The sequence below is a fragment of the Aquarana catesbeiana genome, linkage group LG05, assembly GCF_042186555.1.
Source record: "Aquarana catesbeiana isolate 2022-GZ linkage group LG05, ASM4218655v1, whole genome shotgun sequence".
Taxonomy (NCBI): Eukaryota; Metazoa; Chordata; class Amphibia; order Anura; family Ranidae; genus Aquarana; species Aquarana catesbeiana.
Genome location: NC_133328.1, coordinates 130,128,062 through 130,147,988, shown reverse-complemented (window position 1 = coordinate 130,147,988; position 19,927 = coordinate 130,128,062). Strand labels below are relative to the sequence as shown.

At 40.7% G+C, this 19,927-nt stretch overlaps 1 protein-coding gene across 1 annotated transcript in view; it reads left to right on the top strand.

Moving 5' to 3' along the window:
- The window catches only part of RFTN1 (raftlin, lipid raft linker 1), a 464,957-nt gene that overhangs the window by 199,348 nt on the left and 245,682 nt on the right, over positions 1 to 19,927 (top strand). The window contains exon 3 of the mRNA XM_073630197.1: positions 14,088 to 14,274. Within this exon, the coding sequence (XP_073486298.1) occupies positions 14,088 to 14,274 (187 nt within the window). The remainder of the gene's footprint in view (positions 1 to 14,087; positions 14,275 to 19,927) is intronic.

Here is a 19,927-nt window from a genome sequence, read left to right as displayed (position 1 = left end):
GGGGCTCAGCCCTCAGCATAGTATTGTCATCATAGGAGAAAAGAAAGGGAGGGCTCCCATAGTGTAAAATCAGAAAATCAGCAATTTATTAAGGTAAAAAATGTAAACACTCACATGTAAGCAAGACAATCAGCATCATCAATGGAAGAACAAACTGTGGCACCGGCCGGATGACCACAGATAGCCTGTCCTGTTAGATGTACAGCGACAGTGGGAGGTGGCGCTATGATACCGCTCAGCCCTACGCTGCGTTTCGCAAAAAAATTGCGTCTTCCAGGGGCATTGATCGAGCTGTGTTCTCATCACTGATTATCACCGCTTTTCATTTCGACGACAGCTATAAAATATTAGACTTTCAATCACTTTCTGTACTAGCAACTGTTATAATCAATGCAAATAGGGGGTGAATCTCCAAGCAGGGACATTGACAAGTTCTTTCCATTCTGCACTTTAATCTGAAATGAACTGATAACCCCTAACCTCAACCTTAGCAGCCCTAACCTTAACCTTGTTCTGACACCTGCACCTAATATTTACTCTAAAATCTAAACCTATCCCTAAACCTAACCCTTTGCTCTTTGCTCATATAGGGCCCTTTTACACAGATGTACTTTTGATGCATTCCCATTGACTAACAATGGAAGGTGCTTTTTTGATACGTTTTTGAAAAACTGCACCAAAGATGCAGCATGCAGGACTTTTCAAAAAGCAAAGCGACAAATTAAAGTTAAGGATTTCATGGGGAATAATTTTAATGTGCCTTTGCCCTGGAAAAACGCAGCAAAAGTGCACCAACGTGAAAGGGGCCATAAATTCATTGCGCTCTAGTTGAAATACTGTCCGCCCGCCTAACCTATCTGCAACAACTAAAGCTTGCCTACATGTCACAGGCCAAAGACTGTGCAATATTATATTTTATATGCAACACACAGTGCTACCCAAAAAAATAAATATATAAAAAATAAATAATTCACATCACAACAATCTATACAATTAAATGAAGTGCATTACATTGTGGAAGATGTTTGTTTAAACACTGCAATTTTTTATAGCTGGGGTGTCCAAACTTTTTTCAAAGATTTGCCAGATTTGATGAAGTGAACATGCGTGAGGGCCGACCATTTTGCCTGACATTCTTTGAACCATTAAAATTCGGTCTAAGTGTGTTCGTCCGAGCATTAATACACTGCCCAACGAGTATTCTCTTGCCTTTGTGGCTGTGTGTGTTGAAGAGATGAGCTTGAGCATGTTTTTCGGATATGTATACATCTTTTATGTACCCAACGAATCAAGAGCACCGCTCAGGACTAAGGATGAGCTCAGGCATGTTATTTGCATATACCGGCGTATAACACGCACAGGCGTATAACACGCACCTTCACTTTAAGAGGGAAGCTTAACTTGGAGGATTTTGCAACTTGAGTTTACAAGTGCTGCAACACCCATCTTGGTACACCCTGCACTCGGCCGCAGAAAGCCTACAGTCAGAAGGCAGCAGCGGACATCTTGTTACACCCAGCCCATATATGTGACTGCAGGCTTACTGCGGCCAAGTGCAGCGTGTACCAAGATGGGCGTCACGGTGTTCAATCTCTGATGGAGACATGGGCTGCCACTTCCATTAATGAATGTGACGGCCCGCATCACCGATTCTCACGGCACATGCGGCTGCGACCCACACCCCTGCCCCGGCCAGCTTACCTTCTGCTGCTGCCAGGACTCACTCTCCGCTCCGCCCTCTCCGCCCAACTGACTTCCGGGAGTGAGCGCAGCCATCTGTTCATGCAAAGGTATCAGTTTAGGCATCAGGAGCGTTTTTTTTTTTGTGACTGCCTAGAGGGGCGGCGGCACCATGCGCCCCCTATGGACGGGCCACCACTGAATTTGAATATCGTCTTTTTTGTGACCAAGCCCATGGGATGGTGCAATGTGTGAAAGAGAGGCAGCCTCTGGTGGGGTGTAAAATGCTTTCTCGTTCATTGATTCCACTGAGCATGGTTTGGTTCTTCTTTAGCGGGCACACAGGCTCCAGGGACCTGGGGATTTTCACTGATGCATGTCTACACTTCTAAGCTCTTTAACATATGTTGTATGTCAGTAAGGGTTATTTAAAGCAGACCGTCAGTAATTTTTCAACTTTCCATTTATTAGATCTTCTGCCCTTGTTGTTTAACTTAGGATAGTAAAACACTTTTTTTCTGCTACAGACCACTTCCTGTTTCTTGTCTGGTAAAAGCTTAGGCTTATGACATCATGCACAGCTCTCCCTCTCACTCTCGTGATAGTTTGCCAGGAAGGGAGAGGGGGGATGATAAGAGGGCCAATGAGAACTGCAGGGCTGCAGAGCTGGAGGTGTGCCTCTGTGTGTCTGTGTAAATCCAGGAAGTGAACAGGCAGCAGCTTCAGCTGCCCACAGTTAAAATGGCTGCAGACAGACTTAGTGGAGGGAGACTTCAGCAGCATATTTGGCAAGTACAGAATCACAGTATATATATAATAATATGCAAAGTGGTTGGAGGGAAGCTTCAGAATGGCAAAGATGTTTTTATTACAAATTATGTGAGCAGACTGCAGTTCCTCTTTAAGTTTGCCTTTATTGTATATTGTTTGCTTATTGTTTGCTCCTGTGTTTAAAAAAGAACAGTCGTTCCAACTGTCCTTTTAGTTTGTTTGAGGGTACTTTATAACAATACAAGATGTACAGTATAGTAGATGTTAGTGGGAAGATTATCCACTGATTTCTTACATGTCTTGGGACACCCCAGTTTTCCACGGAGTTGCCCTCCCCCTGTTGCATATCCTTTCCAATGCCAAAAATAATTTTGATCTGCAAGCAGGTAGCACATTTAGTAGAAGCCCCTACTAAGCATTTTAGGCTCCATGTAACTTGTAGAAGAGTATTCCATGATTCCTGACTCTCCTGAAAATGACTTATTTTACATATTTTCAATATCCTATTGAATTACTGACATTAACACAGCTGCAAAGAACCAGCCTAAAGCACCATATAAGCTTGCAGCACCCTTCTTTATGGCAGTTGCCTCCTTATAAGATTTTTGACAGGTAATTAAACAGATTCTCTGAATTATAATAATACAACTAGTTTGTTGCCTTAAGTTAGAATAAACTAAAAAGTAACCATGCAGTATTCTCCTTGCTTGTATTTCAAACCCTCGTGGCAAGGTAGCTGCTAATGAATTATTTAATAGAGAAATTCTTTGTATCGTTGACGGTAACAAAAAAATAAGGAGAGACATTTGGCAGTTGTGACTTCTGCATGCGAATCTTCAGTTTTGGTTTGAAAAACATTCACAGATGTTGTCATAAGGTGCTCGAAATCAAGGGAAACGGCATGAATATTTAATAACCGCTGGTTTCATTATTTGTAGTTGACATTAGTTGTTTGAACCTATTTACGATTATAAAAAGAAGAATGATATTCCTGATTCTCTGCAGGCCTTATTTTGTGTGATCTCATTCTAAAAAGTAAGTTGCAGAAGTTTTTGCTTCTGTTACAAGTCAGAGCGGTTCTTGTTTTTGAACCATGCATTGCCATTTTAGTTGTTTCTTTTTTTTTTTTTTTTTGCTGTGCTGGCATTCATTTTTTTTTTAGCTTTATTTTCATATAAAGTAGAACTTTTTTTTTTCAATCTTGGATGAGGTATGGGAGGGTTATAACTAGGTTTGCACCGATACCACTTTTTTAAGACAAGTACTGATACTTTTTTTTTCAAGTACTCGCCGATACCGATTACCGATACTTTTTTTTAATGTCAAGTGACAGTGGCACTGATGGGCACTGATAGGTGGCACTGACTGATGGGCATTGATATGCAGCACTGATAGGTGGCACTGATATGCAGCACTGATGAGCACTGGTATGTGGCACTGACTGATGGGCACTGATAGGTAGGTGGCACTAATATGTAGCATTGATAGGTGGCACTGACTGGTGGGAACTGATATGCAGCACTGATGAGCACTGATGGCTGGCACTGATAGGTGGCACTGACTGATGGGCACTGATTTGCAGCACTGATAGGTGGCACTGATTGATGGGCACTGAAATACAGCACTGATGGCTGGCACTTATAAGCACTGATAGGTGGCACTGATGGGTGGCACTTATGGGCGCTGATAGGTGGCACTGATGAAAATGCAGCACTGATTGCATTGGCAATTGCTGGCATGATAAATGAATGATGAGAGACAATAACAGTTCAATCTTGGAGGATTTTGCAACTTGAGTATACAAGTGCTGCAACACCCATCTTGGTACACCCTGCACTCGGCCGCAGAAAGCCTACAGTCAGAAGGCAGCAGCGGACATCTTGTTACACCCAGCCCATATATGTGACTGCGGGCTTACTGCGGCCGAGTGCAGCGTGTACCAAGATGGGCGTCACGGTGTTCAGTCTCTGATGGAGACATGGGCTGCCACTTCCATTAATGAATGTGATGGCCCAGGTCACTGATTCTCACGGCACATGCGGCTGCGACCCACACCCCTGCCCCGGCCAGCTTACCTTCTGCTGCTGCCAGGACTCACTCTCCACTCCGCCCTCTCCGCCCAACTGACTTCCAGGAGCAAGCGCATCCGTCTCATGCAAAGGTATCAGTTTAGGCATCGGGAGCATTTGCCTGAGTACAAGTGCTTAGGCAAATACTCGGTATCAGCACTGATACCGATACTAGTATTGGTATCGGTGCAACACTAGTTACAACCCCTGTTGGTTTATTTTTAGCCATCTGTGCCCCATTGGGGAGCTTTACCTTCACTTTCTGTCCCATAGCCAATACATGATGTGAGAGGAAATCCTCAGCTGTGCATTTTAGCCAATCAGATTATAACTTCAGCTTGTTCAATTAAGCTTTGACAATAAAACCTGGAAGCTAATTGGTTTCTATGCAGAGCTTCACCAGATTTTGCACACTCCAGTTTTTGTAAATCTCCCCCAATGCATTAGGGCAGCCGGTTCAGTTGAATGAGCTGCTCATCACACCATAACTAACCAAAAATGGTATGCTGTAATTACGGCAGCACATCGCAACACTCTTTAGGTGTGAATGGACTATAATCTTTAGTCTTCGGTCACACTGAATCCAACTTTGAAATCTTGTGACTTCATTTGAAGCCACATGATTTCAAAGTCACATGTCAGTGCGACTTCAGGTGCTTTTTGGAAGACATCTGTGCGACGTCATGCACAGATGTCTATGCAAGTCACACCTGAGCTTGCAAAAAGTAGTGTACCTTCAAAATTGGTGCGAAGGATGGAGTCGATGGAGTCGGAGTCGCACCAATTTGACCACTTCCATTGCTGACAATTGGGTGCGACTTGTCATGTGATTTGAAACTATCAAATCGCAAGATAAGTCGCACTGGTGTGACCAGGGACTTACAGGCAGGGGACAGCAATGTTTTTATTTTTGTTTTTGTAACAAAATATGTTTAAAAATAAAGAAAAGTTTTGAATTGTCAGTTCCAGACCTGCACACTAGAATTCAGGTGCAGACTGAGCTTCCTTACGGTGCAGCAGATCTATACCGTATATGTTCATAGACATTGGTTGTTGTAGTTTGCTGGTTTGCTCAACAGTGACTTCTGTCTCCTGATGATAGCAGCTTCTCTGAAATCTGAAGTGCAACAGCTGTACTATAGGCAGGTCTTAACTGAGAAAATACAGTCAAATGTAATTGTCCACTATTGGGAGACAGAAATCTGTACAAGAAGTGGATACAGAACAGCTTGTAAGGAATTTCCAAAATAATAATATATAGGATAAAGGTATTGTGTTAGCTAAAGTATGACAAGTCTCTTTAGGCCTCTTACACATGATACTCCTGTTTGAGCATCTACTTTTTCAGGCGTAATTTCATGTGTTTTTTTGGTACGTATTTGCACGGATTTTCGCGTACATGCATGCGCGCATGCACAAATTTATTCTCGCGTTCTCATTCTACACAATATGAAAATGGACATTTGCGCATTTGCACACATGAGGCATAAATTACTGACCAAAAATGCATTTTTGGTCAGTAATGCATTCACTGAACAATGTACGCCGCTTGTTTACACGCCTGTGTGCATAGGCACATTACAATTAATGGGCTATATTTTAGCTCAGTAAAAAAAAAAAAAAGCTGTCCTGAGCTTTTACAAGCAGCAGTGTGCAAGAGGCCTTATAGAGTAATCAAAGTTTCCTAATTCAGAAAGCATAACATATTTTTATCTTTTAATGTGTACATTTCAAAACCACAGATAGTGATATCTTGAACATAGATGTCTCCTTGCGAGTAGGAATGCTGTAGAATATGGACATATTCCCAGCTGTCCAAGTGATAGTTTGCCCTAAAATTTGTGGTGAAGGAAATTCCTTTAACATAGCATTTATTAATAATATTCACAGTTTCAGTACTTGAACATATTTGGAACAGCAGTATGCGGGTTATAGTAGTTCAAGTAACAACATCGTGCAGCACTGTTTTTGTATGAAGAAAGTACTTGGTTTATGAAAACTCTTGGGATGTTGTCCAAGTTTTAAGATTTAAGAGATTGTATCTTGAGTTAGGCAATTCACAAGCATTTATTTATGGCATTTGCAGTATTGTTATGTGTTTAAAATGCAGAGGTTCTGATCCTAGTAAAAATGTTTTAATAGAAGCATACATTCAGTGAAAGTTTGGAACATAAAGGAAATAATTAAATCCACGTACATTTTCAGCAAGTTTTCCATTTTCCTAAAGTACTTGATAAGTCAAAACTTGGTTCTTACTTTGAGATGACATCAGGACCCTACATTCACTATGGCCACTTTCACACAGGCTGTCCGAGCAGGTCCACCTATCATTTTTTCAGGTGGACCCTCCATGCACCCTTATGGAGCGGCAAATGTCAGCGGTGACATGTCCGCTGACACACACTGCTATCCGATCGTGTTTGCAAAATCCAGATGGATGGTGGTCCTATTTTCCATCCATCTGGAGGATCGGATCAGAGATGATCTAATGAAAATGGACAGGCGGTCCGTTTTCACCCAATCTCCCCATAGAGGAGAGCGAGGCAGGGTCCGTCTCTGCTCGGCACAGTGAGCAGAGACGGACCTATCATCTGCCTGCTCAGCAGGGATCAGCGGAGCGGGGATAATCTGGAACGCAACCGGACTGTGTTTCTATGGTGCAAACTGGCCCCAAGGGCTGTTAACACCAAAAAAAAAGGACTCTAGATCCGTTCCAGATGCGTTTTTGGACACGCGTTTTTAACACGTTTTTGGTGCATTGCGGTGCGTTTTTGATGAGATTCTGGATGCATTCCAGGTGCTTTTTTCTGCGTTTTTTATGTGTTCCAGTGCATTTTTTATGTGTTTTACTGCATTGCAGTACAGTTCAGTGTAGGAAAAATACAGCATGTTCTGCTTTTTTGTCTGGAACTGGAAATCCCTGGAACTGACTGCACTGGTGTGAACTATGCCATTGGAAACCATTTAACCTATTTTCCATGCGTTTTTGATGCACTGGACTACATGTGGTGTGAACTGGCCCTTAGTGAAGCATAAGTATTTTTGCTTAATCCTCCCCACCCCCTACCCAAGGGTGCTCAACCTGTGGCCCTCCAGCTGTTGCAAGTCCCATCATGCTTTTGCCTTTGAGAGTCATGCTTTTAACCGTCAGTGGCTTGCAATGCTTCATGGGACTTGTAGTTCCGCAGCAGCTGGAGGGCCACAGGTTGAGCCCCCATGTCCTAGCCAAGCAAGCATTTAAACCATGCAGTGTGCAATGAACCTTTATTCATAAGTACATTGAAAATCAGCCCAGTTTGGCTTTAAGATTGAAGCAAAGCCAGATTCACGTGGAGCGTTACTGAGCCACTATACTGCCCAAGTATTTAGAAATATGCTTCTTTTCTAATTTCAGTGACATTTTCTGAACAGTTAAAATCAAGAGTGGGAATGCTTTTTGGACACATAAATAGCCATATTCAAACCTCCCTACTCAGGAAATTGAAAATCTGTTGAAAAATTGCCTCTAGTGCCATTATTAACTCTGTTGGTGTTTTGTACCTTGCAAAAGTTAATGTGGTACAAAGAAAGTAGTCTTTCTATTTTTTTTTCCTTACCAGCAGGAAAAACTTTTTTGTTCCAACTTCTCAATTTCCTAATATACCAGATTGACCCTAACTCTAATTATTTACTATTTTAATCCTTTGATTATTACTCAATTATAATCTAGCTGTGGGAATCATACATTTTACATTTTACAAAAAAATCCAAAGCCTATTTATTCAAATTTCCTTGTTTTAGACCTTTGGGTACAATTTAGATTTGGCGAGATATTAGCTGCTTGAATAAATTGTTAGCGTATCACAGTATTTTACAGACATTTTTGTGTGTCTGTGGGATCATTGCACTGTGGGTAAGGCAGTGACAACCCCAGGGGAAGGCTTAGCACTGCTTAAAGAATAAATTCCATTATTATTATTAAACCAGTAGTAAAGCTTCTAAAAAAAAAAAAAAAATTCCCAGCAAGGAAATGTTATAAATGAATTACATACTAGCATATTATGAAATACTTACCTTAAAATGAAGCCCTCCAATGGCTTCCATTTTCACTCGGTCTTCTTTCCGGGCTCGCGGGCTCCAGCCATCTGGCTAGCTGTGCCACAGTCACGTCACTCCCGTGGGAGTCCGGGACACGGCAAAGCGCTCTAAAGGAACAGCACAAGTATGCCATTCCTTCAGAGTCCATGCGCTGGTGACATCACTGGCTGTTGCTCGCTGAAATATCTCCTATACGGTGCACGTTTAGGAGATATTAATTTAACCTACAGGTAAGCTTTATTATAAGCTTGCACTATATCTAAAAATGACACACAAGAGTTTACTACCACTCTAATGTGTTCTGGTCCTCAGGGGAAAAAGTACATGTAGTGCTTTGTCCCATCGTTCCATCTTCCTATGTGGTGTGCGGTCAAACAGAGCACCCCTCCTCCCTCCATGGTCGTCCGACAACACCGCTAGCAAGGAGATGGCTGCTGTGACAGACTGCACTTTTCACGGTCTCCAAGCACTTGCCTGTGAAAGCGTCTCGCATGGATTGCAGAGGGAGGAGTGCTTGTCAGCTAAAGTGTTCCAGGCAAGAGGGCAAGTGCTTGGAGATGGAGAAAGTGCAGTCTGTCAAATCAGTTGTTTCCTTGCTAGCTGCATTGTCTGTCAGCCTTGGATGGAAGCTGGGTGCCTTGTAAGATCAAAGTTAGCTCTAGGCCCCTTCCACACATGCAGACCGTTCAGTTTTTTTAGGCGGACCTAAACGGACGCTCCATGCAGGTCTGTGAAGCGACGGATATCAGTGGTGACATGTCCGCTGACATCTGATCTGCTCCGCTCCGATCCGCTGAATCCAGATGGATGGAAACCCTCTTTTCTATCCGTCTATTGGATCGGATGAAAATGGATAGGAGGATCCGTTTTAATCCGATCCCCCCATAGAGGAGAGCAGAGATCTGACAGGTCCGTACCTGCACAGTGAGCAGAGACGGACCTGTCATCTGCCGGCTCAGCGAGGATCAGCAGAGCGATCTCTGCTGAGCAGGCGGAGTCTGACCTTGTCCCGGCACTGCAAATTACTATATGTACTTTGTCCCGTGGGAAACAGAAAACAATAAAAATGGAAGTGAAATATTTTCTTTAAGCCTTTACAAGAATGGGCCCAACATTGGTATAGCACCCCCAGTAGGTCAACCCCTTGGCATCCCTGTGTCTGTAATGTTCTGACTGCTTCGGCGTTCAGTATGCTGTGTAGATTTATTTGAAAATTTGTAACTGCTGAGTGGCCTCTGGTTAGAAGTAACATATGCAGCACATTAAACATAAACGAGGTGGAAATTAGAAGAGAACAGCTTGACCAGTAAGAACCTATGGGAGAGGACATGTACAGACAGGACACCCTTTCTTTTGTATTTCTTCAGTCATGGGGAGGGTGGTGCCAGCAGCAATTTGCTAAGCACTGATATAGTACCAGAATTTAAAATGTTTTGTCACCATGGCTAGATTATGCCTTTTGGCTGTCTAAGTTAAACTCTAAAATGCTTTTTTCCATAATCTATCTGTGCACTTAGAGTTCTGCAGTAATCATTTATTATTGATCTTAAATCACCAGAGAGGAATGTTTTGCTCAGGCATTTCCAGTCTCTGTGTTTTGAGCAGAGTTTATATTTACCACCTTGCAATGTTGCAGGCATGCTCAGGGCCCCTGAACTGTTTTTTAGACAAGCGGGTGGCAGGGGGCAATTGTCAAGTAGCAGGGGGCCTAAGCTGTTTTTACAGTTTAAACCAGCAGGGGGGAGCTAGCCACAAAGCAGGGTGCTTTAGCTGCATTCTTTATTTAGGCCAGGAGGAGGCTTGTGCCATGTAGCAGGGTGCTGCAGCTTCTTCTTTGATTTACCCCACCATGTGGTAGGGGATATGTGGCAACTAACTGGGTGTCTGAGCTGCTTTCTTTATTTGGACCAGCAAGATGGATATGCCTAGTAGTAGGGTGCCTAAGCGGCTTTCTCTATTTGGTCCAGGAAGGAGCACATAAAAATTAGCAAAGTGTCTGGCCTGCAGAAAAAGATGACGGTAAAGCAGCTTGTTATAGGGAAAGAAGACTACTTGTTTCCTACTGAAGGTAAGCTAGCACTACAGTTTCTGCTGTCCCTATTCTTTTAATTGCAGTTTTCTATCTTTTATTCTTAATAACTGAGCCTAACTGAGATTCTAGAAGGATATCTAAATAAGGTGTTTTTTTGGGTAAGAGACTCTGTGAGTGAGCAACTATAGAAAATGGATTATCTCATGCACATTGTTAAATAGAGCAATAAACATTTTCCTGGAAAACAAAGCTGTTGTATAAATGGGACATGACCCCGTACTCATGGTTGGAATCACAGGAGAAAGCAGTGGGAATTCAGAAGAGAATATATTTCTTTAAGAAATGTTTGTTGATGGATAACAAAATCCTCAGTGGGCTCCATGGCATTGTCTATAAATGGAAGTTAGAAGCAGATACCATTTCCTTTTAAAGAGCCAATGGGAATCATTGTGCCCAACTTTTAAATAAAGGTTTGGAAACACCTGGGAGCTTGTTTTGATTCTGAGCAATTTAAATGTATATTACTCAGAAATACATTGTTTCCCTATAAAAAATGTTCACATAATTTTTGGTACACCAAATAGCAATATACAGTATTTGCTATTATACAGTATATATACAGTATTATAATATATTATAATTCAATTTTTGTTGTGTCAGAATTATTTTTTTGATTATGTTCATGTTTGAAGGAAAATTTTAGTTTCAAAAACAAATATGACCCTTTTAGCAGGTTGCAAGTACTAGGCCCTTTTCACACGGGCCTTGTCTATTCCAGTCAGCAGAGGATTTGTTAGCAGATCTCTGGCTGAATTGGATTTAAATGTGTCTGTTCAGTTTTTTGTGCCAAGACCTTAAGGACCTTAGGTGCATGGGCATGCAGATATAAACAAATGAGCATCGGTTTACATCTGGCTATCTTAGATCTGTCATGTTTAGGTCCCAAAAGATGGAAAAGGACACAGACATTTTCTGTTTTTATTTCAGACCTAGACAGACTTGGAGGTAATTCGATGTAAATGGATGCGCATCTGTTTACATCTGACTACCCATATTCTAACATTGAGCTCCATTCAGAACTGCCTTAAAAACTGACAGTTTGATCTGAACTGAACAACCATGTGAAAGGACCCTTATTCAGTACATTGCATAGATATTGCACCCCCCCCTTTTTTTTTTTAGGGAGCGCTTGAACATACTTTGTGAAATAGTGTTTTGATTTACAGATTTTATACTGGGCATCTACTCCTGAAGAAGTTGAGTTAAAGGATGCATTCATTGTTATGTTTTTAAAAATTTGATAGTTTGGAACATATATATGAATTATTATATGAATATGAAGTAGATTGTATGCCAATCTTTGCTGAGTTGGTCGGATGCTGACTTTCCAGCATGATGTCTGACAGATGCCGACAGACCAACATATACACTGGCCGAATATCTCCTGACATTAGGCCCACGTGTACGGGGCTTAACTCTATTATTTATGTAAAAATTCTCATCTATTGTGCAATAAATGTATTTTTTAAGGAAAAAATGTTAATCCTCTTTAAAGTCCCATGGAAAAATGTTTTTGTTTTGTGTATACAACACAACAAAGATGTCCTTGGTGACTCCCATCGAAAGCCGAAGGGATATAAGGGCCAACTCTATAATGGTCTTTACAGAAATTGACTAATTTACTAATTCTAACAAGGTCAATAGAGTAAATTCACTAATGCAACAGCCCCTTTTCTCCTTGCATATACCCTTTCCTATTCTGGGAGTGTCTAATTACTGTAGGTGCTGACCTAGCTCCTTCATTCCCCTCTACATAACCTTTTGGAACTATCGGGGAGAAGTGAAGGGAAATACTACAGAGTGTCAGTGGACGATGACATCATATCAAAGATGGAGGTGCTCAGGCGCTCTCTAAGGTCTTTTTGATGCCTACATAAGGGAGGCTTACCGATAAACAACTGGCACAAAATACGTGAAATGCACATAGATGTGCATATAATCTTATAGGAAGAATTTCGTTGAAATGAAGGGTCTAGCAACAGGGTCTTTGAAAGTAGATAGGAACACTTCATGTTATTAGTTGTACAGGTGAGCTCAGTGCTTTGATCTAGAGAGCACTGACAATCCATGAACTGATTATTGGCAATCATTGGTCATTCAGCTGGTCATCTGTAAAAAATCATTTATAAAAATAATATAAAGAAAAATATTGCACTTTCCTGTTTTGTATAATATTGTAATGCGCTTACGAGATTCCAAGGTAAAATAAAAATAAAGTATGACATCGACATAAATGAACAATCAGACATGCAATCATAAGTGGACAATATATTTGGGGGCATTCTCAACTCTAGAAAATAATGCTTTAGTTGCATGAGCATTAATGTGTAGAACATTGAAGCAGGACAGGGAGTTGCACACAGACTGTCCCAACAAGTAGCTTATCTTTTTGGAAACAATAGCAATCTGGCATGGTTTTCTAACCTGATCATGCTTCCAAGCAAAATCTCCAGAACGGTTTTTGGGGGACTGTTGCATACTTTTCTTTAGACATTAAATCATCACCTGATTTATCTTAAAATTCAGGGACTGTCATCTAATGTCTATGGGTTCTGAAAGGGAAGGGAGAAATATGATATGCTATTGAGATTGAAATGGGAAGAGAAGCTTCAGAGAAAACAAATACAGAATCTCTACAAGAAAAAAAGGGAAAACATTGGACATATTCTATAAAATGCTTATAAACACCTAGGGAAATAGCAGCTGGGCCTTGAGGGCAGTGGTGGACAGTCAACAACAGGGCTTGTCTAAGACCAATTTTTGGGCCTCCCATTCAACTGTTGGCCAAGTAAAAAACTTACTCACTGCTTATTGGTTGACAACTAGATGGAAGTCAGCAGTGTCCAAGCCAATGTGACAGTGGAGAGCTCCAAGTATCTGTCTTACCCAAATCTAGTAAGAATTGTCCTTGTGCATCTTCACAGTCAACACAGATGGCATGACCCCCCCCCCCAACTCATGGTATCGTGGGGCCTCTGCACCCACCTGATGTTACTTTCTCGCCTTCCCATTAGTGATCTTTAATCTCTCTTATAATATGACTTTAACTCTTGGAACATCTGGAAATACTGGGACAATCAAAGTGCTATGAATATCTATGGGTCTCCTAACTGAAAGTGTCTGTGGGAGATGATTTTCTTGTTGCCTGCAGCACACAGGCTCCTATTTTAGTATTCTAGTAAAATATAAAGCGTGAAATGGCTTATTTTAAGTTTTTCTTCAGGCAACAAGAATAGTCCCTCCTTTCAATAGTTTCAGTCATCATGGTGATGGTTAAAGACTGTTATGTATTTGAAAACGTGCACACCTATAGCTACACATTTACATATACTGTAGCTGCAATCTGTGCGATAATAATTTGGTTTTATTCATTGTATATGTGTTATTTCTACTTCCAGCTCAAATCCTCAATTCACCTGCAGTTCGAGTTTCCTCTCTACGTGATCTCCCCGCCAAGCTACAAGATCTGTACCAGCAGGGCTTCACTGTGACAGCTATACATCCATTTGTTCAGTTCAGCGAGGGCAGTGAAAGGACTCCCCTGGAGGAGATGTTCCGAGTAGTCCTCATCAAGAAAACAGAAAGGTAGTTAACTATTCATGCCAAGACATGTGCCATGAGATTACATTATCTGCTAGTTTGTTTTTCTTTCTTTCTGTACTGTTCCTGTAGAGTTTTTACAAATTTTAGAGGGGGGAAAGGTTAGAAGTTTTGACATTGTTTTTATTGCTGTCTGTACCTTCATTTCTTGAAGACCACCACGAGGACTGAAAATGTGTCAGAATCACAGACAGAATTAAAAACTTTTGTCCAAAATGTAAAAAAAAGACAATAAATATTTTTTGGCTGGAGGGTTCATTCTACTAGAAACTGGAATTTTATTGGTGGGCTGAATCTCTAACTGGACTTCTGTATGTCACAGTATGTCCGTAGCAGACCCTCCCATTCCAAATTTCCTGTCTCAACACAATCTAACATGGTATTGACCTATTGCAGGAGGAATCTTATTACTCCTTTTGTGATATTATTTTTGCATTTTTAAAAAAGATTGTGTTTTAGTTGAATAGAAAATCAGGGAAGAGAGAGTGGGTGGCCCTCATAATTGCAGCATCTGGGCAGACCTTACAACTGGCTGTAGAGAGCTCACATCAGAAGGGAATTAAAAGGTTTGCAGGTAGTTTAACACATTGACATCTACCAAAAAAAAAAAAAAATATCAGTATTTTGGGAATTGTTTATTAAAGTGTTTGTAACCCCAACATTTCATATTCCTGATATGTGCCTGCTGTGCCATGTACTTGTATGAGAAAGTATCCTGTTCTCTTTGTATTACTTCCTTTGTGTGAAATTGGTGTTCCTCCCAGTCCATCTGCTTTCCTATTAAAAATTGACTACACTAAGCAGGGGAACACACTGTGCTCAGTTCTCAGCCTGCTCTCATACTTGTCCTGACACATCCCCTCTGCACAGCCTTTCACTGTTAAGATCAGTTTGCTGCTGTTTCTCCTCCTCCAGCTCTTATGTAGCTGAGAATGGAGGGACCAGAGGTAATATATTTTCTTCTTTTAATTTCTATTTTAAACTGAAAGGCTTGTTTTACAAGGTGATCATTTACAAACACTTTAAGTAATGTCCAGACTGCATTGATTATATTGTCACTAAGGGGCCAACACTCAGAGACCAAGGGGTCTCTTTATAAAATATTTGTTGTGTGAATTCCTCAAGCATTTGCCCAGCCATTACAAAAAATTCCCCATAATTTCCTATTATTGTCAGGACCATCTGCTGGCCATTATGCAGTATTTTCCTGATTGAAATATTTCAGGAGAATAATGCATTAGAGCCACCAGATGAAGCTGGCAGTCATACAAAATAAAACATATTAGACACATTCCAGTAATTAATAATGATGATTGTGTGAAAGCTTGAGCAACTCATACAGTGATTTTTTTTTAAACATAGACCCCCCCCCCAACACTTTTACTCTTACTTTGCCTTGTTAACCTAAATTCTGCAAGATTAATGGAGTGCAGGGGTTGTTTAGAGAGGTCAGATGACTTCCTTTAGTTCAAGAAACATAATCAATCCATCTTTTTCTTGTTCACTGGTCTGGTCTAACATTCTTTTACTAAAATAATGACATGATGCCAGGGGTTGGTCTTGTACAAAAATGCGTCATTGTCAGGTGTGCCAAGGGAAGTATGATGTCCAAACACAGCCATAAGCAAAGCAGCTGTTAATTTTAAATGTATACTAATATGACATCAATGGTATGACAGTTCCCTGGGTACCGATTTCAAGATGAATGTTTACATGGATACAAGCTGAGATCAGGGCTTACTCTTCCACAGTATTTCCCTTGTGTTCATTTATATAAAGGTGTTAAGAATTTGCTGTAGCAGCTGTAAGAAGATGTATGCTGTCAACAGAAAACTGTCATCACTGGGGTCATTTCTACACAATAGTGTACTGTTTCACTAAATACAGAGAACGTCTTTCTACAATTTCCTAGACCAGTAATGAAGTAACACCTTTAGTGAGGGTACTGCATGTTTAATATTCATTGCTAATAAATAGATTTGCACTTGCCATACTGAATGATATGGTAATGAACATTAACCAGTATTGCTTTAAGATATGGATTCCTGTTTTGCTTCTCTTATCCTTCTTCTCCAGTGACAACTTAATTATATTCAAATAAACCTTATTGCTGTGTTATTCCATTCATGTAGCAGTAGCGTCAGATGATGTGTATTCATTAATATTCGCAGCATAGCGCTCCCAGACATTTTACTTTAAAAGACAAAAGCAGAAGGTTTCTTGCCTGCTCTTGGCAAAGATTGCAGAGGTATTCATTAGCAGACATGCAAGCCTATTCAATAATGAAGTGCAGGGGCAATGATGACGTTCAGTGTGCAGCAACTGGTAGCTACCAACCTGATTTCAGTTTATAGGGGTCTAATTGGTAAATTTGTGCATTACTCTTTCTCTTACTGTATAAACAAGTTGGAATGCAGAGGACTCTCAAGAATAGCCTTATTCTGCACCAATTATACAAATATATATTTTGGATATTCTCCTCTATCAGTTTGTTGTCCAGTGGCAACCAAGTTAATGTTTGTGTTTTGGTGATAGCTTCCTAAATAAGCATTCTATACCTGCCCTTTCTGTTATGTATATTATGAACCTTTCCAGGCTTGTGAAAAAGCAGAAATATTGTTTTAAAAAATTTGTGGAAATTACCATGTAATACTTTTTCCAGCAATCTCTGCAATAGGGGAGCAGCTAATATGCAGCCCAGTGTATAAACCCTTTCCATTTGCACTATTATGCCTGACTGTTACAAGTATGGGGTGCCTGTGGGCCTAAAAACATTGTAAACTAACACTTATTCGGGCAGGGTCCTCCAGGTGCATGAAGGTTGTCTCTGATCTACCAGGAGTGTCTCCATACCTTCAAAGCTGCTTTACTGATCTGCACATACCTACCACGTTTCATGGTCACTGACTCTGGCACATCACCTACATTTCTCATCCGCCTTGCTTCATGCCTCCCAAATTCCTTTGGATAAAAAACGACAACCTATTAGCACAAGGGACACACACTGTATATACTGTATAAAGGGGGAGTCCAGATTCCGATAAGCCCTCTGCCAGCAGACCTCGACAACCACGGGCAAGGGTTGTCAGGAAGAGGCCCTTGTCCCCATCAACATGAAACATCAAATCACCATCCCCATGTTGAGGGCAAGTGGCCTGGTATGGTTCGGGGGGGGGGGGGGGGGCGATCATTTGTCCCCTCCCTTTCCTGGCCTGCCAGGCTACATGCTCGGACAAGGGTCAGATTTTGGGGGGACCCTACGCCATTTTTTTTTTTTAAATTGGCATGGAGTTCCCCTTAAAATCTATGGCAGACCCGAAGGGCATGGTATGGATTTGGGGGGGGGGGGGGCCCACTCCATTTTTTTTTCATAATTCTGTCATAGGGTTCCCCTTAACCACTTCAATACACTCTATTTTATACTCTGCACTGCACTATATACCCTGCACTATAATATATTTACTACAATGACTGCACTATATTCTCTGCAATGTATTATATATACTACAATGACTGCACCACATGCTCTGCAATGTATTATATATACTATACTGAAGGCACTATATACTCTGAACTGTATTATATATACTACACTGACTACACTATATACTCTGAGCTGTATTATATATACTACACGGACTGCACGATATACTCTGCACTGTGTTATATATACTACACGGACTGCACTACATACTCTGAGCTGTATTATATATACTAGATGGACTGCACTATATACTCTGAATTGTATTATATATACTGCACGGACTGCACTATATACTCTGCACTGTATTATATATACTACACGGACGGCACTTTATACTCTGCACTGTATTATATGGACTACACTGACTGCACTATATATTCTCCACTGTATTATATATACTACAATGACTGCACTATATACTCTACAATGTATTAGATGTACTATAGTGATGGCACTATATACTCTGAGCTGTATTATATATACTACACTGACTGCACTATATACTCTGAACTGTATTATATATACTACACGGACTGCACTATATACACTGCACTGTATTATTTATACTCTACAGACTGCACTATATACTCTGAACTGTATTATATATATACTACTCGGAGTGCACTGTATACTCTACACTGTATTATATATATTACACTGACTGCACTATATACTGTGAACGGTACTATATATACTACACTGACTGCACTATATACTTTGAACTGTATTATATATACTACACTGACTGCACTATATATAGCCTGAAAGGTATTATATATACTACACTGACTGCACTATATACTCTGAACTGTATTATATATACTACTCTGGCTGCATTATATACTCTGAACTGTATTATATATACTACACGGACTGCACTATATACTCTGAACTGTATTATATATACTACACTGACTGCACTATACACTAACTACCTGCCTAATCTCTATTCATATACTATATACAGCCGCCGTTTAAGCAGCAGCCTTATATAGTGTGGGGCGTGGACTTAGCCCCTGAGCCATGATTGGCCAAAGGCATCGTGCCTTTGGCCAGTCATGGCTCTCATAGCACATTTTGCTGTGATTGGCCAAAGCATACAGGTCAGGTGCATGCTTTGGCCAATCAGCAGCTGTCAATGCACTGCAATCTTGCAGTGCATTATGGGCGCTCCGTGGTGAGCGAACTTCTTGTGAGCGTCCCATATGTTCGTTTGTTCTATGAGCAAATGAACACCCGGTGTTCGAGTCAAACTTACGTTCGACTTGAACATCGGGACCATCCCTAATATACACACATATGTAAAGGACATACCCCTGCCACACGCCTACTTTCATGATGGACCATGAAGAATAAATACACAAAAAATGACTGCTTAAATGTTCATGTGTTTTTTTTTTTTTTCACCACCACTTTTTTATACTGGCATTTTAAAATAACAAATGCAATAACTAATAATTTAGATTGGATGACATGTTTGGCATAGTATAACATGTTTGGTTATTAAATAGTATGTTAGACCAAAAAAGGAATAACAGAGAAGGAAAGAGGGATGAAGGGATTTGGTTCCAGTAGAGGAGCAGTCCCTTCAGACGATGGACAGTTAGAAGCCTTGTTACTATTGGGCTGTCGGGGAGTCCTGAAGCCAGCAGAGCACTGTTCACTATTATAAAACACAACTTTTTGTTGTTGTTAAACAATAGTATGTCTGTGGTATGTCCCTGTTACTTCTTTTTAAATGGAGCCCTATTTTTTTTTTACAGAACAAAATTATTTTTTGGAACTGTATTTGGTTTATGTATATGATTTTTGATGGATATAATATTTTATGTACTGTATTGTGTTCTTTCTTTCATTATCTGATGGCAGCTTTTATTAGCCCTTTATATCTTTAGCATCAGCATGACATCCTAGCCTGGTTGTGTAAACGATTAAAGGGGTTGTAAATGCAGAAGGTTTTTTATCTTAATGCATTCTATGCATTAAGATAAAAAACCCTCTGTCTGCAGCAGCCACCCCAGCACCCCCTAATACTTGCCTGAGCCCCATCTTCTTCCAACGATGTCCATGAGTGCCTCGACCGTCTGTGACTGTCCTTCCTGATTGGCTGAGACACAGCAGCGGTGCCATTGGCTCCCATTGCTGTCAATTAAA